This window comes from Cupressus sempervirens, chromosome 8 (assembly GCF_028749045.1).
Source record: "Cupressus sempervirens isolate cs-2001-9-10 chromosome 8, ASM2874904v1, whole genome shotgun sequence".
Lineage (NCBI taxonomy): Eukaryota > Viridiplantae > Streptophyta > Pinopsida > Cupressales > Cupressaceae > Cupressus > Cupressus sempervirens.
This window is the reverse complement of record NC_143125.1, coordinates 398,746,222-398,760,764: the sequence shown is the minus strand read 5'-3', so window position 1 is coordinate 398,760,764 and position 14,543 is coordinate 398,746,222. Positions and strand designations below refer to the sequence as shown.

Below are 14,543 nucleotides of genomic sequence, written 5' to 3'. Positions count from 1 at the left end.
GGCTAAATTAATTTAATCATTTATCTAGACCAAATTGCTAATAATCAATTTATTTGATTATAACCTATAGTTTGACTATGCTATCCTAAGTTCATTATTTGATTAAAAGAACATGTCCCCTTTTAATTAAATAAAAGACCCCATTCTTATAACCCACTTAAAGTGCACACATAAAGTCTTTTTTCTATTTTGCAATTAAAAGAAAAGGCTTTGTGACTTTTGTCTTATATGACAAGTCAACTTATATTCTATTGGTTGATTTGTGTGTGCACATGGATCACTCCTATTTTCGAATTCCACCGTTGATCATCCACCATCTTCATCTTGATCTCCACCGTCCATACATCTTTAAAAGGGAGAGAGCTTTCCCCCTCAATCGATCCATCTTTTGAATATTGTTATGCTGCAGGTTTTCTAACAGGTTTCTTTGGAGCTTTGTGGAGAACTTCTATTTCTTGTCTACATTCTCTCATACCATAGCATTTTAGCTTAGATTCATGTTGCATGTTAGTTTAGCTTCTATTTTGCAATAATCTCTCACATAGCTTAATATTTGGATTGTAACACTCTCATTTATATTCTAGCATAGCTGCATTTGACATTCTCATTCTAGCTTAATCTTCATTTGCATTGCATCCTTGAGGAACTCCTTGGGACATTTGCATTCTTGCTCTTATCTCAAAGAACCTCCCATTGCATGGTTTACTAGCAAGAAGAGTATCTCTAAGGCTCATCTGAGAGCTTTCTTATTCTTGAAATATACTCTCTTGCACTCCATGGATAGGGAGCTCTAAGCCGGCATCCAAACATTTCGAACTCATGGAATCGTTTGGATAGAAGGGTTTAGAGAGTGACACTTTCGAGTGTACAGTACCATTTATTCTTTATAGGTGTGAAGTTTAGGAGAGTAACATATCTAATCATAAATGACAACAAATAGAAAGAATTGAAAAACATCTGATCACTAGCACCTTTAAGGTGAAGCCAACAATCCCTTACAAGATCCTCTTAGCAAAAGATGGTGTATCTAATCAAGGCTTCAACGGTCATTTGTTTTCAAAGTTATTTAAAATAGGTTGGAAATATGAATAATAACCATTGGCCAAATAAAAATGTTGAGCTAAAATGTAGAAAAAAAATATGGAAAAACCAGAATACCAAGTGGAATGACAAATAGGGCATAAATCTTCACGAGTGGTCAAAGACTAATGAAATTTTTTTTTAAAGGTGAGGTTAAAAACAATCAAGAATGTCATTTGTACATAAAATAGCTAGTTAGGGAAGTACATATTATGTCAAATAATTTAACCTCATGTAGTAAGGAACATGATGAGAAAGACTATTTAAGATCCACAATCAAAGGAAAGACCAAGATTCTAATTGCATAATTGAGGACTGACTCCCATCTTTTGAGTTGCAAGAATGCTAGATGAACAACACCCAATTAAGTGTGTGAAGAAACAACCCATTATTTTTGCAACAAAAGGATGATGAAAATTAAAAGACATTTTATCCAAGAATGTGCTACAAGGATATTTGTTGTCAATACGAAAACTATTTAAAAATGAACAATCTAAATGAACTTTTCAAAGAGGCAAGATTGTACAAAATGACAAGTTTCTTACTTTAGATCCACAATAGTAGAGTTAATATGGGAAAAAATCAACATATAGATTAATTTGTTATAACATGGTCCCTTAAAACACTAGTCTTATGAGGTCATTAAAATTCCTTCATCCATTTAATGACTGACTAGAGCTCTTACCTACAAGGATATCTGGAATGTGCTACAAGGATATCTGTTGTCAATACAAAGACTATTTAAAGATGAACAATCTAAATGAACTTTTCAAAGAGGCAAGATTGTACAAAATGACAAGTTTCTTACTTCAGATCCACAATAGTAGAGTCAATATGGGAAAAAATCAAGATATAGATTAATTTGTTATAACATGGTCCCTTAAAACACTAGTCTTATGAGGTCATTAAAATTCCTTCATCCATTTAATGACTGACTAGAGCTCTTACCTACAACTTCCATTTCACTATTGAGATGCTTAACATCACGTTGGCAAATCTTTGTCACCAGATTTGTCACTTGGCCCTTATTGTGTTTCAAGTGAGCATTGACAAGCTAAACTTAGTAAGTAAAAGCCAACACCCACTTCCAAGGATTAAGAAGCTACGCTAGCAGTCAAAAATCCAGCATAAACAGCTTCCAATGACAGTGGCAAGACGGTAAAAGGTCATCCCTCTTAATAATGTAACGGAAGCTAATAACTATTCAAGGGTAAGAGTTGTGTGTCACAAGGATACATTGGATGGAAAGCAGTTAGCATTTGAAAATCTAGTGAACAAGATAGAAGATGGATAAATGCAATTCACATGATTTGTAAAATTTCTTCAACATAACAAAAATTAAAGATACCATCTACAGATGAAAACAACAATTACAACTGCTATCTCTCATTTTGTTGATTACAAACATTTTCTTAAACCCTACCCTTGCCGCAATATACAAAAATGACCTTTGCAATTTGTTAATAGGTAAACCTCCAACTAGGTACGCAATCATGGCATCATTAGACTTCTTTGCTCACATCACCAGGATAAGCCACCTCTGATGACAGCTGTGTATCCCTCTCCTTGATGTCTAGAACTAAACGCTCAAACTCCTCATAACCGTGGACTATCATTTGAGGTGCAGACATCACCAACTATAACTAAAAGCTTCTGATTCGAAAGAATAAAGTGGGGGTTGAAGTAGGCCTCCATTGAATGGTTTAATAGTAATCATATTCATTAGTTAGGGTGGAATACTGCTACCGTTTTATTTCTTGTCTTTGCCACTTTCAGTTAGTATTACTTTGAGTTTTGACCAGCTACTGCCTAAGGTTATTTAACAGTCGACTCTCTCTACCTTAAATATATTGTCACAATTTAGAACAAGACAATAATAAATTTTGAAAACAAAGAAGTTACACAACATTCTGTTCTAGACATCTTCTGTAAATAGCTGTTAAAAAAGCAAACAGGAAGAAACCATGTTTAGTTCAGTACCAAACAATATCCATTAAAGATCATATACATCAGTTTTCCTAATGAGAAAATTCAACATCCGGCTACTGAAAAATGCTCAAGATGCTGGTTAGATACTGCCTTGGTTTCCAAAAAGTCGCAAATAAATGACTAGAAGAAAATCATTATAATTCGTAATTACATGCTGATTCAGAGCCATGAATAACTGAAATTGGCAGAAACAAATATCATGACTCGGTATCCCTGCATACATTTAACTTGCTCTATAGAGATCTGACCGAACTCCAGTATCATTTAACAAGTTTCTCCACGTACATGACTTAATTCTTCAAATCCATTCTTCTTGCCAGCTTGCAATTTTAGAAAATACACCTTCCTGTACCATAATTGTCATGCTTGTCCCCAAAATACATACTGTTATAATAAGTTAATAAAAAAATAAGCGTACAAAGTTGCAATGAGAGTTGGTACTTTCAAGATTCCTGCACATAGAGTCAATTTTTTGATATTAGTTTTAGGAGCAAACCATAGTGGTCACTTGGCAAAACAGGCAGTGACAGAATTTGAGACTGGTTTCTGGTCTTCTTCTCCTTCTTGTGAAAAAGCCCAGGAATTGGTTCAGTCCCAACCATATCAATGCTCTCAACCTCAAAATCTTGCAAATGACAGAAGATTCTATCTAAGCGTTTTCGCAAGAGACGATTTCCAGTTAACATTTGGTTGGATTTAGTATCATATGTCCAGCCATCCTACAAAAACCATACTAATAATCAATATTACATCAGAATAAAATATTCAAAACAGGGTTTGTTAATATCTGTTTCAATTAACATTAAAATGAAGCCAGAAATCCTAAAAAGAGCACCTCAAAATAGAGCAGATGCTTGAACTATCCTACCTTGCCAGGTCTGAGCTTCACCCAAACATCATACCACCCCTCAGGAAGAGGAGGCTCTCCATCCAGCCTATCATCCCAATTCATATCTCCTGCAAAAATGGCATTTGGTAGATTCTTCAAAACATTAAAAGCTTCCTTTGCCTGAAAGATACGTTCTGCACTATACATCTGATCCCATTTTGGAGGAGCAGGACAGGGACTTTCCAAGTGAGTTGTAGCAATGACTAGCTGTTTGCCCCCACATGTATCCACATCTGCACGACACAGTTCTCTTCCCATGATTGAATTTCTAAACGGACTTCGCTGGAAATTTATGACAGGTAATCTGCTCAGCTGTTATCAACAAATATAAAACATGCATTGTTAAAACAAACTTTAAATTTAGCGCTAATACATCAAAAATAGAACTGAAATATGTTTTCTCCTGCTTAGATTTACCACAATTCTTGTAACTATGGTTTGTACTTCATATATCATCAGCATTAAAATCAGTCCACCGTGAGTAACCCCTAAACTGCATGCAACCCTACACAACCACTCGTTATTTCAGTTCATTATTCCTTGAAATGGAAACTTGCATTGGATAATGGTAAATTTAAGGTGCATTTGAGAGATTCAAAATAAAGCCAACACTTTCAATCCATTTGTTACAAATTTACGTGTGCCGACTGCAAATTTGGTTTCACGGGTTAACTGCAATATCTCTGAGCAGGCAAAACTGTTAATTCTCAGTAATCTCTTCCTGAATCTATACAATATGACAAACCTTCTCCTTACTTGCAAGCACTTCAACATATGTCCTTTTACACATTTCAAGTTTCAACCAACACGTGATATAGTCTATATCCCCAAAATTGAGATTGCAAATGCACATTGGTCCTGCACTTAGTTACCAGAAACAGGATGGGGAAGCCTTGTTTCGAGTTTCTATGGCGGAAACAGGTTTCCCATCATGAAACGGTCATTTCTGGGCTGTTTAATTTTGTTGAAAAAACAGTTTGTAGATAAACAATTGTCAATTTATTTTTTAACGGTACAAATTATAGGCTGCAGTGAAGTATTAGTTTCGTTTATTAATTATAAACATCTGGAATAACTAATTAAATATCTGATAACGCTAAGATTTTTTATTTTTTAACCAGAGGAACTTGCACTGTCAGTAGAAGAATTACTTTTTAATGTATGACATAAAAAGAAGCAAAATTAATGTAATAATGTATCTGAAGTTAAAATATTAGTTATTAACTTGTTTATGAATGTCATTTAATATTGAGTAATATATTTAAGATAACAGAATAATTTTTAATTTTTTATGTCAAACAATTGTTATTTGAACTTCTGCGCTCGTCCGCTGTCCTAGCCGTGGCCACAGGCTCCATGCTCACGCCTGAGCCCCTGCTCCTGCTCCTGCTCGATCCTGGTTGCTGTGTGCAAGGGTCGGAGGTGCTTGTGTTTGCCGAGTGCCCTTGCCGTCCGCTGTCATGGTGCCCTAGTCGCTGATTTTGCCTTTTCTCATTATTGAGCCCAATTTCTGGAAAACTTTTGGAATCCGGCTGTTCGCGTGTATAGCTGCTGGTTGCCATGTGCTCTTTCACGTTTTGCTGTGTGCTGGGGTCGTTGGTTGCTGGCTTTATGCTTTCTGCGGCCGTTTCAGCTGGATTTGGGTCAGCTTCTCCTATGCCTTCAAGGGGTAGGGCTCCCTCTTATGCCGATGTGGCTGCATTCGAAGCGGGTCTTCATGGTGCTGTTCAAGCTGCTCATGCTGGGCCTTCTCGTCCCCGTGAAGTTTCCCCTGTAAATGTATCAAACCCTATAAGGGTACCTTTAGATCCAGATACAGTTGATGATATTTATGGTACGGCAGAAGAGCTCTCTACCTTCACTGCTATTTTTCGCTTTGGGGTTTTTGGCTCTCTCTTCCTAATCTTCATGCATGGATCACCAAGCATTGGGAACCAATCTTAGACCGTGATGTCCACATTTTTTTGATGGCTAAAGAATTTTTCATAATAAAGTTTAAAACCGTTAAAGACAGGAAGACTATTTTGTGCAATAACTGTTTTTCATGGCAGGACAGATATCCACTTATGGCCAAACCGTGGCATATGGATTTCAATCCGCTTACAGAATCTTTTAACAGGATCCCTATCTGGGTCCGGATTCTAAATCTACTGATGCATCTCTGGTTAGATTCTGTTTACGAAGCTATTGGGGATGCTATCAGTGATTTTTTATATGTGGACTCAGACACTTCGGATATTCTCCATTTGACGTGTGCACGAATTTTTGTAGAGATGGATTTTTCAAAAGGCCTTCCAGAGATGGTTTGTTTGGAATCCTCAAGGGGCTCTTGGACCCAAATATTGGATTACGAAGGTATCCGTTTTCGATGTAGAAAATGTCATAAGACAGGTCACATTGCTGCTCGTTGTGCTGCTGTGAAGACTAAATCAAGGCGACCACCTTCCTGGTGGTCAGGGGCATCTTCTGAGCACTACACGATGGTTAAGTCCATGGATGCACCTCTAGATCCTATGGATGACCCTGTGGATGATTCCCCTACAGATGATCATTCAATGCCAGTGATAGCAGAGGAAGCCCGAACTCCTGGTCAGGACCCTGTTCCTTCTCCTGTTCCTGCCCCTATATCGGATGCTCCTCCTGGTCCTGTCGGGGGCCAAGACCTTGTTCCCTCTCCTGCCCCTGCCCCTGCCCCTATATCGGATGTTCCTCCTGGTCCTGTTGGGGGCCAGCTGGCTACAGGCTCTCCTAGGGAGCTTGTTGTTACTTTTGATTCCACTGGGCTACATTGTTCAGTTTCTTCTAGGGATTGGATTGCTGAGGCAGCTAAGGTGGAGGATGGTTGGACTGTGGTAAAAGGAAAGAAAACTAAGCCATCTGCTCCTCCTTTAGAAATGAACCTCCGATCGTGCAAGGGAGGATCTAAAACAAAGGGCAAATCGTGAGATCCATTGTAGTATCTAGTTCTCAGTTCGATCTCTTGCCCTCTAGTTGGGTCTTTGTTTTTGGCTGGTGATAGGGCTTTTCGGTCACCTTGGTTACCCTTTGTTTGAGGGGTGACCAGTTTCTCGTTTGTCTGTTGTACTTTTGCTTCTGTACTTATTGAAAATCTTTAAACTTGTACAAGGTTTCAAGCACCCTTCAAAACCTGTTTTACTTGATCAAAAACAGAATAATTTTTTAGGAAAAAATTATTTATAACTTGGATTTTAATATTATATATATGTGTATATATATATATATATATATATATATATATATATATATATATATATATATATATATATATATATATATATATATATATATATATATATATATATATATATATATATATATTTATTTATTTAATTATTAATAAACTAATATTTTAAATTTATTTTAGCGTATTTTTTAATTATTGCATTTAATATTAAATGAGATTATTTTTTAATAGTTTTAAAAAAAAATCTTTTTAATATTAGTCTGTAAAAAAATTAAGAATTAAATTTTTATTAATAAATATATACTTTTAAAATAGTTTATATATGTATATATCCGTTTTTTAAGGCGACCTTTAAAAATTATGTTTCTCATCACATTTCCATCGCAATAACATTTCTCGTTTCTCGTTTCTGGTAATATAGTAATCTTGCATATACCCTCTGTTAAAGTTTCATTCTTTTATGATTTCCCAAAACACACCACAAAAGATTGCTAGTCTTGAGAGATTTCCAAGGAAGAAACTCAAATAAATCTTGGCAGAAGGCTAACGGTGAACAAACATGTTCAAGAAAGTTTCAAGAGAATTCGATGATAAGTTTCAGGTGTGAGAAAATGAATCTATTGTTCACATGAACCATGATTACGAGCACACTTACGAATGGCAGGTTCCTATTGATCTCACTTGGCATAGCTGTTAGCAAGTTGGCTAATGTAGATCAATGGATGTTGTCATTTATGATTTATGGTAACACTATTATCAGTTAAGGTCACATGAAGTAAAGGTAAAGTTTTGGTTTGGTTTGATGAAGAAATTGTCTATCACAAGGAATGGCTGTCAGCGAGCTTCACTGGAAACAGAGATATGGCCACAATTTTGATATATGATATAATAGAGAGTATATATGATATACATATGTTTGTTTATGTTAGTGTGTCAGTTGGAGGAAGTTTTGGATGAAAAGCATTAAGACGGTTTAATATCGCAGAGTCAAAATATGAGGCAAAGAACAGATTATTGGGCTATGAAATTGAATTGTCAATTCAAGAACTTAGTATCGTGGGATGACGTCCTAGATGTTTACCCTCAGCAGATTGTGATAAAAGGATTTGATAAGTGTAACATGTTATGTCATTCAGGCCAAATGGACAGGGTAAAATGAAAAGGGTATATAAGAAGACTTTTTGGATATGCACACACACACACACGATTATACTATGCTATGATTATGTTATGCAAACTTTTATGTATGTTTTTTTGGAAAAATTCAACCAAAGGTTATATGGGCATGATCAGATGTGAGGACCACAGAAGCACTAATCAGATATTGAAGATATCAGTATAGTTAGTTTTTGTACAGTATCTATATCTCTTATATAGATTGTAATTCATTGTATGAACAGTGAGCTCTTTTTATAATACAACTCCTAACATGGTGGACACCTCGAACAAGGTCTAGTCCTCTAACAAGAGTAGATGTACTAAATGTATGTAATAGACTCCTAACAGGGTATTTTTTATTAGTGCGCAATTTTGCGGGTACCATCCCCACCGGGGTTTTCCCTTGGCTGGAGTTTCCCTAGTTAACAAAATATGGTGTTGTGAGTTTCTTTGTGTTATGCACTTTATTTTTTAGTTTGTTTTTTTTATGCAAGTGTATGGTTAATCGCTGAAATCTAAAGTTGGGCAAAAGGTGTTGGAATACTGATAGATCCATTATCAAATGAACTTCTGATAGACCCATTATTTTGTTACTCCACATTATCTTTGGAAATTTTATCAAGCTTAAGTCCTTTTCAAAAACCTGTGAGGAGATCATCAACTAATTGTGTTCAATGGCTAGAAAATGAAAGGTGTCGATCCAGGTCTAATCAAGTGAAGGTGCAAGTGAAGTATTTTGTAGGTTTCATTGAAGGTGGTTGCGAACCAATCTCAGTGAGAATTACAATATTGTTTTGATGTCAGCAATTACAATACTATTTTGATGTCAGAATTTCTGTTTAAGACACAAGTTGTGTTGGGAAATTTTATCGAGCTGAAGTTCTTTTCAGAAGGCTGTGGGGAGATCATCAACTGATTGTGTTCAATGGCTCGGAAATGAAAGGTACCAATCCAGGGCGGAATCAGTGAAGGTGTGAGTGAGTTATTGATATTCTGCAGGTTGCACATAAGGTTGGTTGGGATCCAATCTTGGTGAAAACCACAATATTGTTTTCATGTCAAATTTCTGTCAAAGACTTAAAAGTGCTCTTAGAAATAAAAGAACCAAATATTGATTTGTGAAATGTCTCACGAGTTATAGAAGCAAAGAGTGTGATAACTGGAATAGAAACACACTGTCAAAAGGTGAGGAGGAATCTTAGAACAAAGTTGGTATGCAAAAATGGGGACAAAAATACTTTGAATATGGGAAGAGTGTGCTGCAAAAATCTGATTTTAACTGGTGATCAACTATGTTAAAAGCTGGAACAAAACAGAACCAAGTAAAGGAGACTCGGAAAAGACTTGGAAAGGCTAGCAAAACAGGGAAATGGATCGGAATTGTTTGTAGAAGAGGAAGGAAACTGATTGGAATTCTACACCTGAGCATTGAGTATGTTTGCAATCAAATAAAGCTGAAAATTTGGAACAAATGCAGCCATGGTCAAAACTATCTCCGGCAGATTGATTGAACAAGCTAGATTGGAAGCTAAGAGGGTGAAGCTCAAGGAAAAAGGGAAGGAGGTTTTCATATGGCTGTCATTAAGAAAAGGGTTGAATAACTAGATCATCATCATCAGTTCAATCATTGGATGGACAGAACATCTTACAGGTTCCCTTTTTCAGATTGGTCAATGGCATAGCTTTCAGAGGAATCATTGGCACAATAAGTACTGGAATCTACAGCATGTGCAGATATATTGTATTACAATTGGAAATGATAAGAAAGAGAAAAAGAAAAATGTAAATTAAACTCAAAGAAGATAGAGGATTTGCTTTAGGCTCCCTAAAATTTATACCAATAAATCAGAATGGCCCTAAGGCCTCTAATCTAGCTAATATAATAACATAAATGAGTAATAAAGAATCATAAACGATGAATGAGGAAGAAAGAGGAACACCTTGTTTGTTGAAATATCAACTCCAAGAAAATGCAAAAAATCAAGACAAGTCTGGCTTCAATGTGTCAATCTCAAAGGCCAAAATTTCCGGTTACAACAAAAGTGACAATAAGTACAAGAAATAAAAACATAAAGCTTTTTGTGAGGGAGAGATCCCAAAGGCATATAATAAACTCTTAAAAAACAATGATCAAGTACCTTGCACATGTAGATTTAGCCTTTAAGAGGTCAAGACCATGGTGTGTGAACCAACTATGCTAAAGAAAGGTAAAGATAGATGACAAGTTGCAAATGAATGTTTGAATTGAATGATACCTAAGGCTTGCTTAAATGTCACTTACAAAGGTAAAGGGGGCAGAGGCAATCACAATTTGTGCTAGGATTAGGCAATTTAACTATATTCTCATGACTTTTTGTACTTGAAAATATGGGCACTACCAATTATTTTTATGTTTCATGAATTGAGTCACATAACAGCTCATTTTATTTAAATGATCTAGAAAAATCTAAAAAACATCGATACCATTGATAGCACATCAACTTTTGCTTTCTTTGCAAAAAGGACACTCTTTAGATTGCATCTGCAATGACTATGGTCATGACTTCCTTAGCAAAGATTTATGCAGATGTAGTCTTGGAAGAGTTTCCCAGCCTAATGGACCGTGTCTTGATGGCACAAATTTCTATAAAACATAGCTTTATGTCCACTATACCTGGAGAGGAATTCAGTCACAGAAGGAGAATTGACCATCTAGCTAAACGTGTGGTGCATTGAAAGCCCACAACCTCATCTGTGTGTCCATCTGACCTTTACCATTCATAAAGTACAAGAATATTTACTTTGCATATTATCACAGTTATGAATTACATTCTTTTCTTTCCGAAGGCCATTCATGCTATAAAATGCAGCAAAAATGATAGGATAATCAGTAAATCCTAACATCATTTTGCTTTATGGTATAAAGATTGAATCAATATGAATCAAACAATGAATTACTGTAAAAAACTTTCATGCACTGGCCATAAGAAAATGCATACTATTATAACGATGAAATGACCAAGCAATGTATCATCATTGAAGCAAAGGTGGTAACAAACAAAGATGAACCACAAAGAGAGGAAGAGAGACAGATCTTACCTGAATGCAAAAATATGCTCGCATCTTTGCAGATTGTGGAGAAATAGAGCACTGGTACTTCGTCCACCAATTGGAATGTCGAAAAATTTCATATATATTGGGAGTAACTTCCTATTGCCAAAGTTCAAGCTTTGTGTAAATGAATATAAGGAAAACTATGATACAATAACTGAACTTTAGGTACTTCAAACAATAAAATTCAAATGAACATATCAGTTATGTACCATGTAAAAATACAGAAATGACAACAAACACAACTCTACCTGAAAGCAAATAAAATGTGGCTGATGTTGCTCAATGAGGTTCCCTAATTCATTCATCCTTGCATGCACCTCCAAGTCTTCTCGAAACCAGACATTGTATGTCAGAAGGACCACAGCATTTTGCTTCTCACTATTGCTTCCGTTTGCTGAACTCGAATTTCCAATTTCAGGAGAATCATGAACTTCTTCAACTGAGGAAAATAAATCACCAGTGTCAAATGATCAGACCGTGCACAAGTTCTATCAACAATCATAATAATAACACAAAGAAAGCCTAGCAAATCTCTTTAAAAAAATTCCACTTTTCATAAAAAAGACAAAGAATAGTTGGTTGATAAATGTACAAATAACAAGTATGCTTCTGATTCACAGTGTGATCTTACTGCTCAGAAGAGATGCAAACTTTAACAAATGCAAGTGACTGTGTAAATTAGACAAAGTATGAGGCTTGTTTTTTCTTTCTAGTTTAGATCTTTTTTTAAAGATCTATCCTCCAAGACACAATTTTTGTACCCCAAGGAAAAATAAGTTGGAAGTATACTTTTCATCCTCAAGTATATTTAGATGACATGATCCGACTTTTAGTTACAACAACATAAGTAAATTTATGTGAGAAAGGCCTCTAATAAATAGTTTTTTGTACCCCAAGGAAAAATAAGTTGGAAGTATACTTTTCATCCTCAAGTATATTTAGATGACATGATCCGACTTTTAGTTACAACAACATAAGTAAATTTATGTGAGAAAGGCCTCTAATAAATAGTTTTTTCACAATATACAAGAAGAAATTTTGGAAGACAAACAAATTTGTCATTTTGTGATATTGCTATGAGGATTTAACTGTGTAGTTTTTGAGTCAAACTCATTGACCCGTATTTCATGAGTAGTGATTCACACAAATCCATCCCTCCTGACATTAAATGTAAAACTTAGCACTCATTGGATCTAGGTGATGCTCACACAGATGAAGCACCGGGACTTCCTAGGAGGTCACCCATCCCAGTACTACTCCAGCTTGACCGCGCTTAATTATAGAGTTTCCTACATGGTTAAACCCACTCTGCTTTCAACCCCATTTGCAAAACCTTCACTAAGTGTTGTGCCTTATGAACCAGTTATTAGAAAGTCCCTTAAGCTCATCAATTGACAAGTAGAAGATATTTTTCCACAGCAAGTCAAATTGTGATATTGCTATCAGGATTTAACTGTGTAGTTTTTGAGTCAAACTCATTGACCCATATTTCATGAGTAGTGATTCAATAAAAATCCATCTCTCATGAGATTAAAAGGAACACTTAGCACTCATTGGATCTAGGTGATGCTCACAAAGGTGAAGCATCGGGACTTCCCTGGAGGTCACCCATCCCGATACTACTCCAGCTTGAGTGCACTTAAGTACAGAGTTTCCTCCATGGTTAAACTCACTCCACTTGCAACCCCATTTGCAAAACCTTCAACGAGTGTTGTACCTTATGAACCATTTATTAGAAAGCCCCTTAAGCTCATCAATTGATAAGTAGGAGATATTTTTCCACAGCCAGTCAAATTGTGATATTGCTATCAGGATTTAACAGTGTAGTAAACTCATTGACCCATATTTTATGAGTAGTGATTCAACACGAATCCATCTCTCATAAGATTAAATGGAACACTTAGCACTCATTGGATCTAGGTGATGCTCACAGAGGTGAAGCACTGAGACTTCCCAGGAGGTCACCCATCCCAGTACTACTTGCTGTGAAAAAATTTCTCCTACTTGTAACTTTGTCATTCTTCACATGAAAGGGCCAACACACATCCTTGTGATTTCCACAGGAGAATGAATAAGTGCAAGATGAAATGACTAGGCATCTTAGGAGAGAACAGGATACTTCCCTAAAATATCTTCTAGCACATGTGACAAATGGTATTGCACAGATTCCAACAACCTAAATCATTTAGAAGGGAAACTAGGTGACTAATAATTTCAAAGAATAACTCATTCACCACTTTAAGGAGTATATAAGAGAATGCATCCTAGTGCCAGTGTGTGCAGATTCATCTCACTGACCTAAACCATTCGGGTAGGAAACTATATTCAAGAAATCATAATCTTAGAAAAGATGTTGGTAGAAGACTGAATGCAGAAGCTTGATACTGAGGAAAGAAATACCACAGCCAGAAGGAAATAGCATTGGAAAAGCATCACATGTGAGAAACGGGAATAGGTGAGACATTAATTAAGAGAGATGTTATAAAAGGGAGCTATTCTTTACCTTTTGGAGTGAAAAGAGCTCTACAAGCAAAACGCAAAAAAGAAGCTGTGAAACTGTGGAGAAGAAGAAACCACCAAATATCAACCAGTGAGGATGTGTTTTCCACTGTTACCAAGATTACTGATGGACATAGGGCAAGTGGAGGAGATAAACAACAAAGGTAACTGTGTCAACTTTTAGTGGAATTAAATATTCCCATTCAATCTTTCACTTCAAATTTTGAAATAGTTTTAACCAAAGATGGAACTGTGGGATAAAAATGGTGAATCCCTGACAAACTAAGTGTCAAGTCTACTGATGAATTTGGATCCCTGCTCAATATAAAGTGTGCAGTCTATCATTTGCAAAAGATAATTTGGAAACTTTGTCCACATAAGTTACATTCATGACAGAAATAAATAACTGAGACTTTCAAAACTTAGACAGGAATATGTAATATCCTATCCAGATATTCTCCCAAACTTATCTCGAAAACACAATTCAGAATACAAACAGATTGCTTATGCAATAAACTTTCAAATGTGACCAGAAAAATAAACAACAAATGCATATAGAAAACCTCAGAAATTTCTATAATATTCAGCAATACAATAGCATGACCAGAAATGCTCATATAAACTCTTCAG

At 35.8% G+C, this 14,543-nt stretch overlaps 1 protein-coding gene across 1 annotated transcript in view; it reads right to left on the bottom strand.

Moving 5' to 3' along the window:
- Nucleotides 1–3,047: 3,047 nt before the first annotated feature.
- LOC149542964 (endonuclease/exonuclease/phosphatase family protein) overlaps nucleotides 3,048–14,543 on the bottom strand; it is a 47,516-nt gene continuing 36,020 nt past the window's right edge. The window contains exons 2-5 of the mRNA XM_089797895.1: nucleotides 11,663–11,853; nucleotides 11,400–11,510; nucleotides 3,938–4,270; nucleotides 3,048–3,788 (exon numbers count right to left, since the gene is read on the bottom strand). Coding sequence (XP_089654021.1) covers nucleotides 3,534–3,788; nucleotides 3,938–4,270; nucleotides 11,400–11,510; nucleotides 11,663–11,853 — 890 coding nt within the window. The 3' untranslated portion in view covers nucleotides 3,048–3,533. The remainder of the gene's footprint in view (nucleotides 3,789–3,937; nucleotides 4,271–11,399; nucleotides 11,511–11,662; nucleotides 11,854–14,543) is intronic.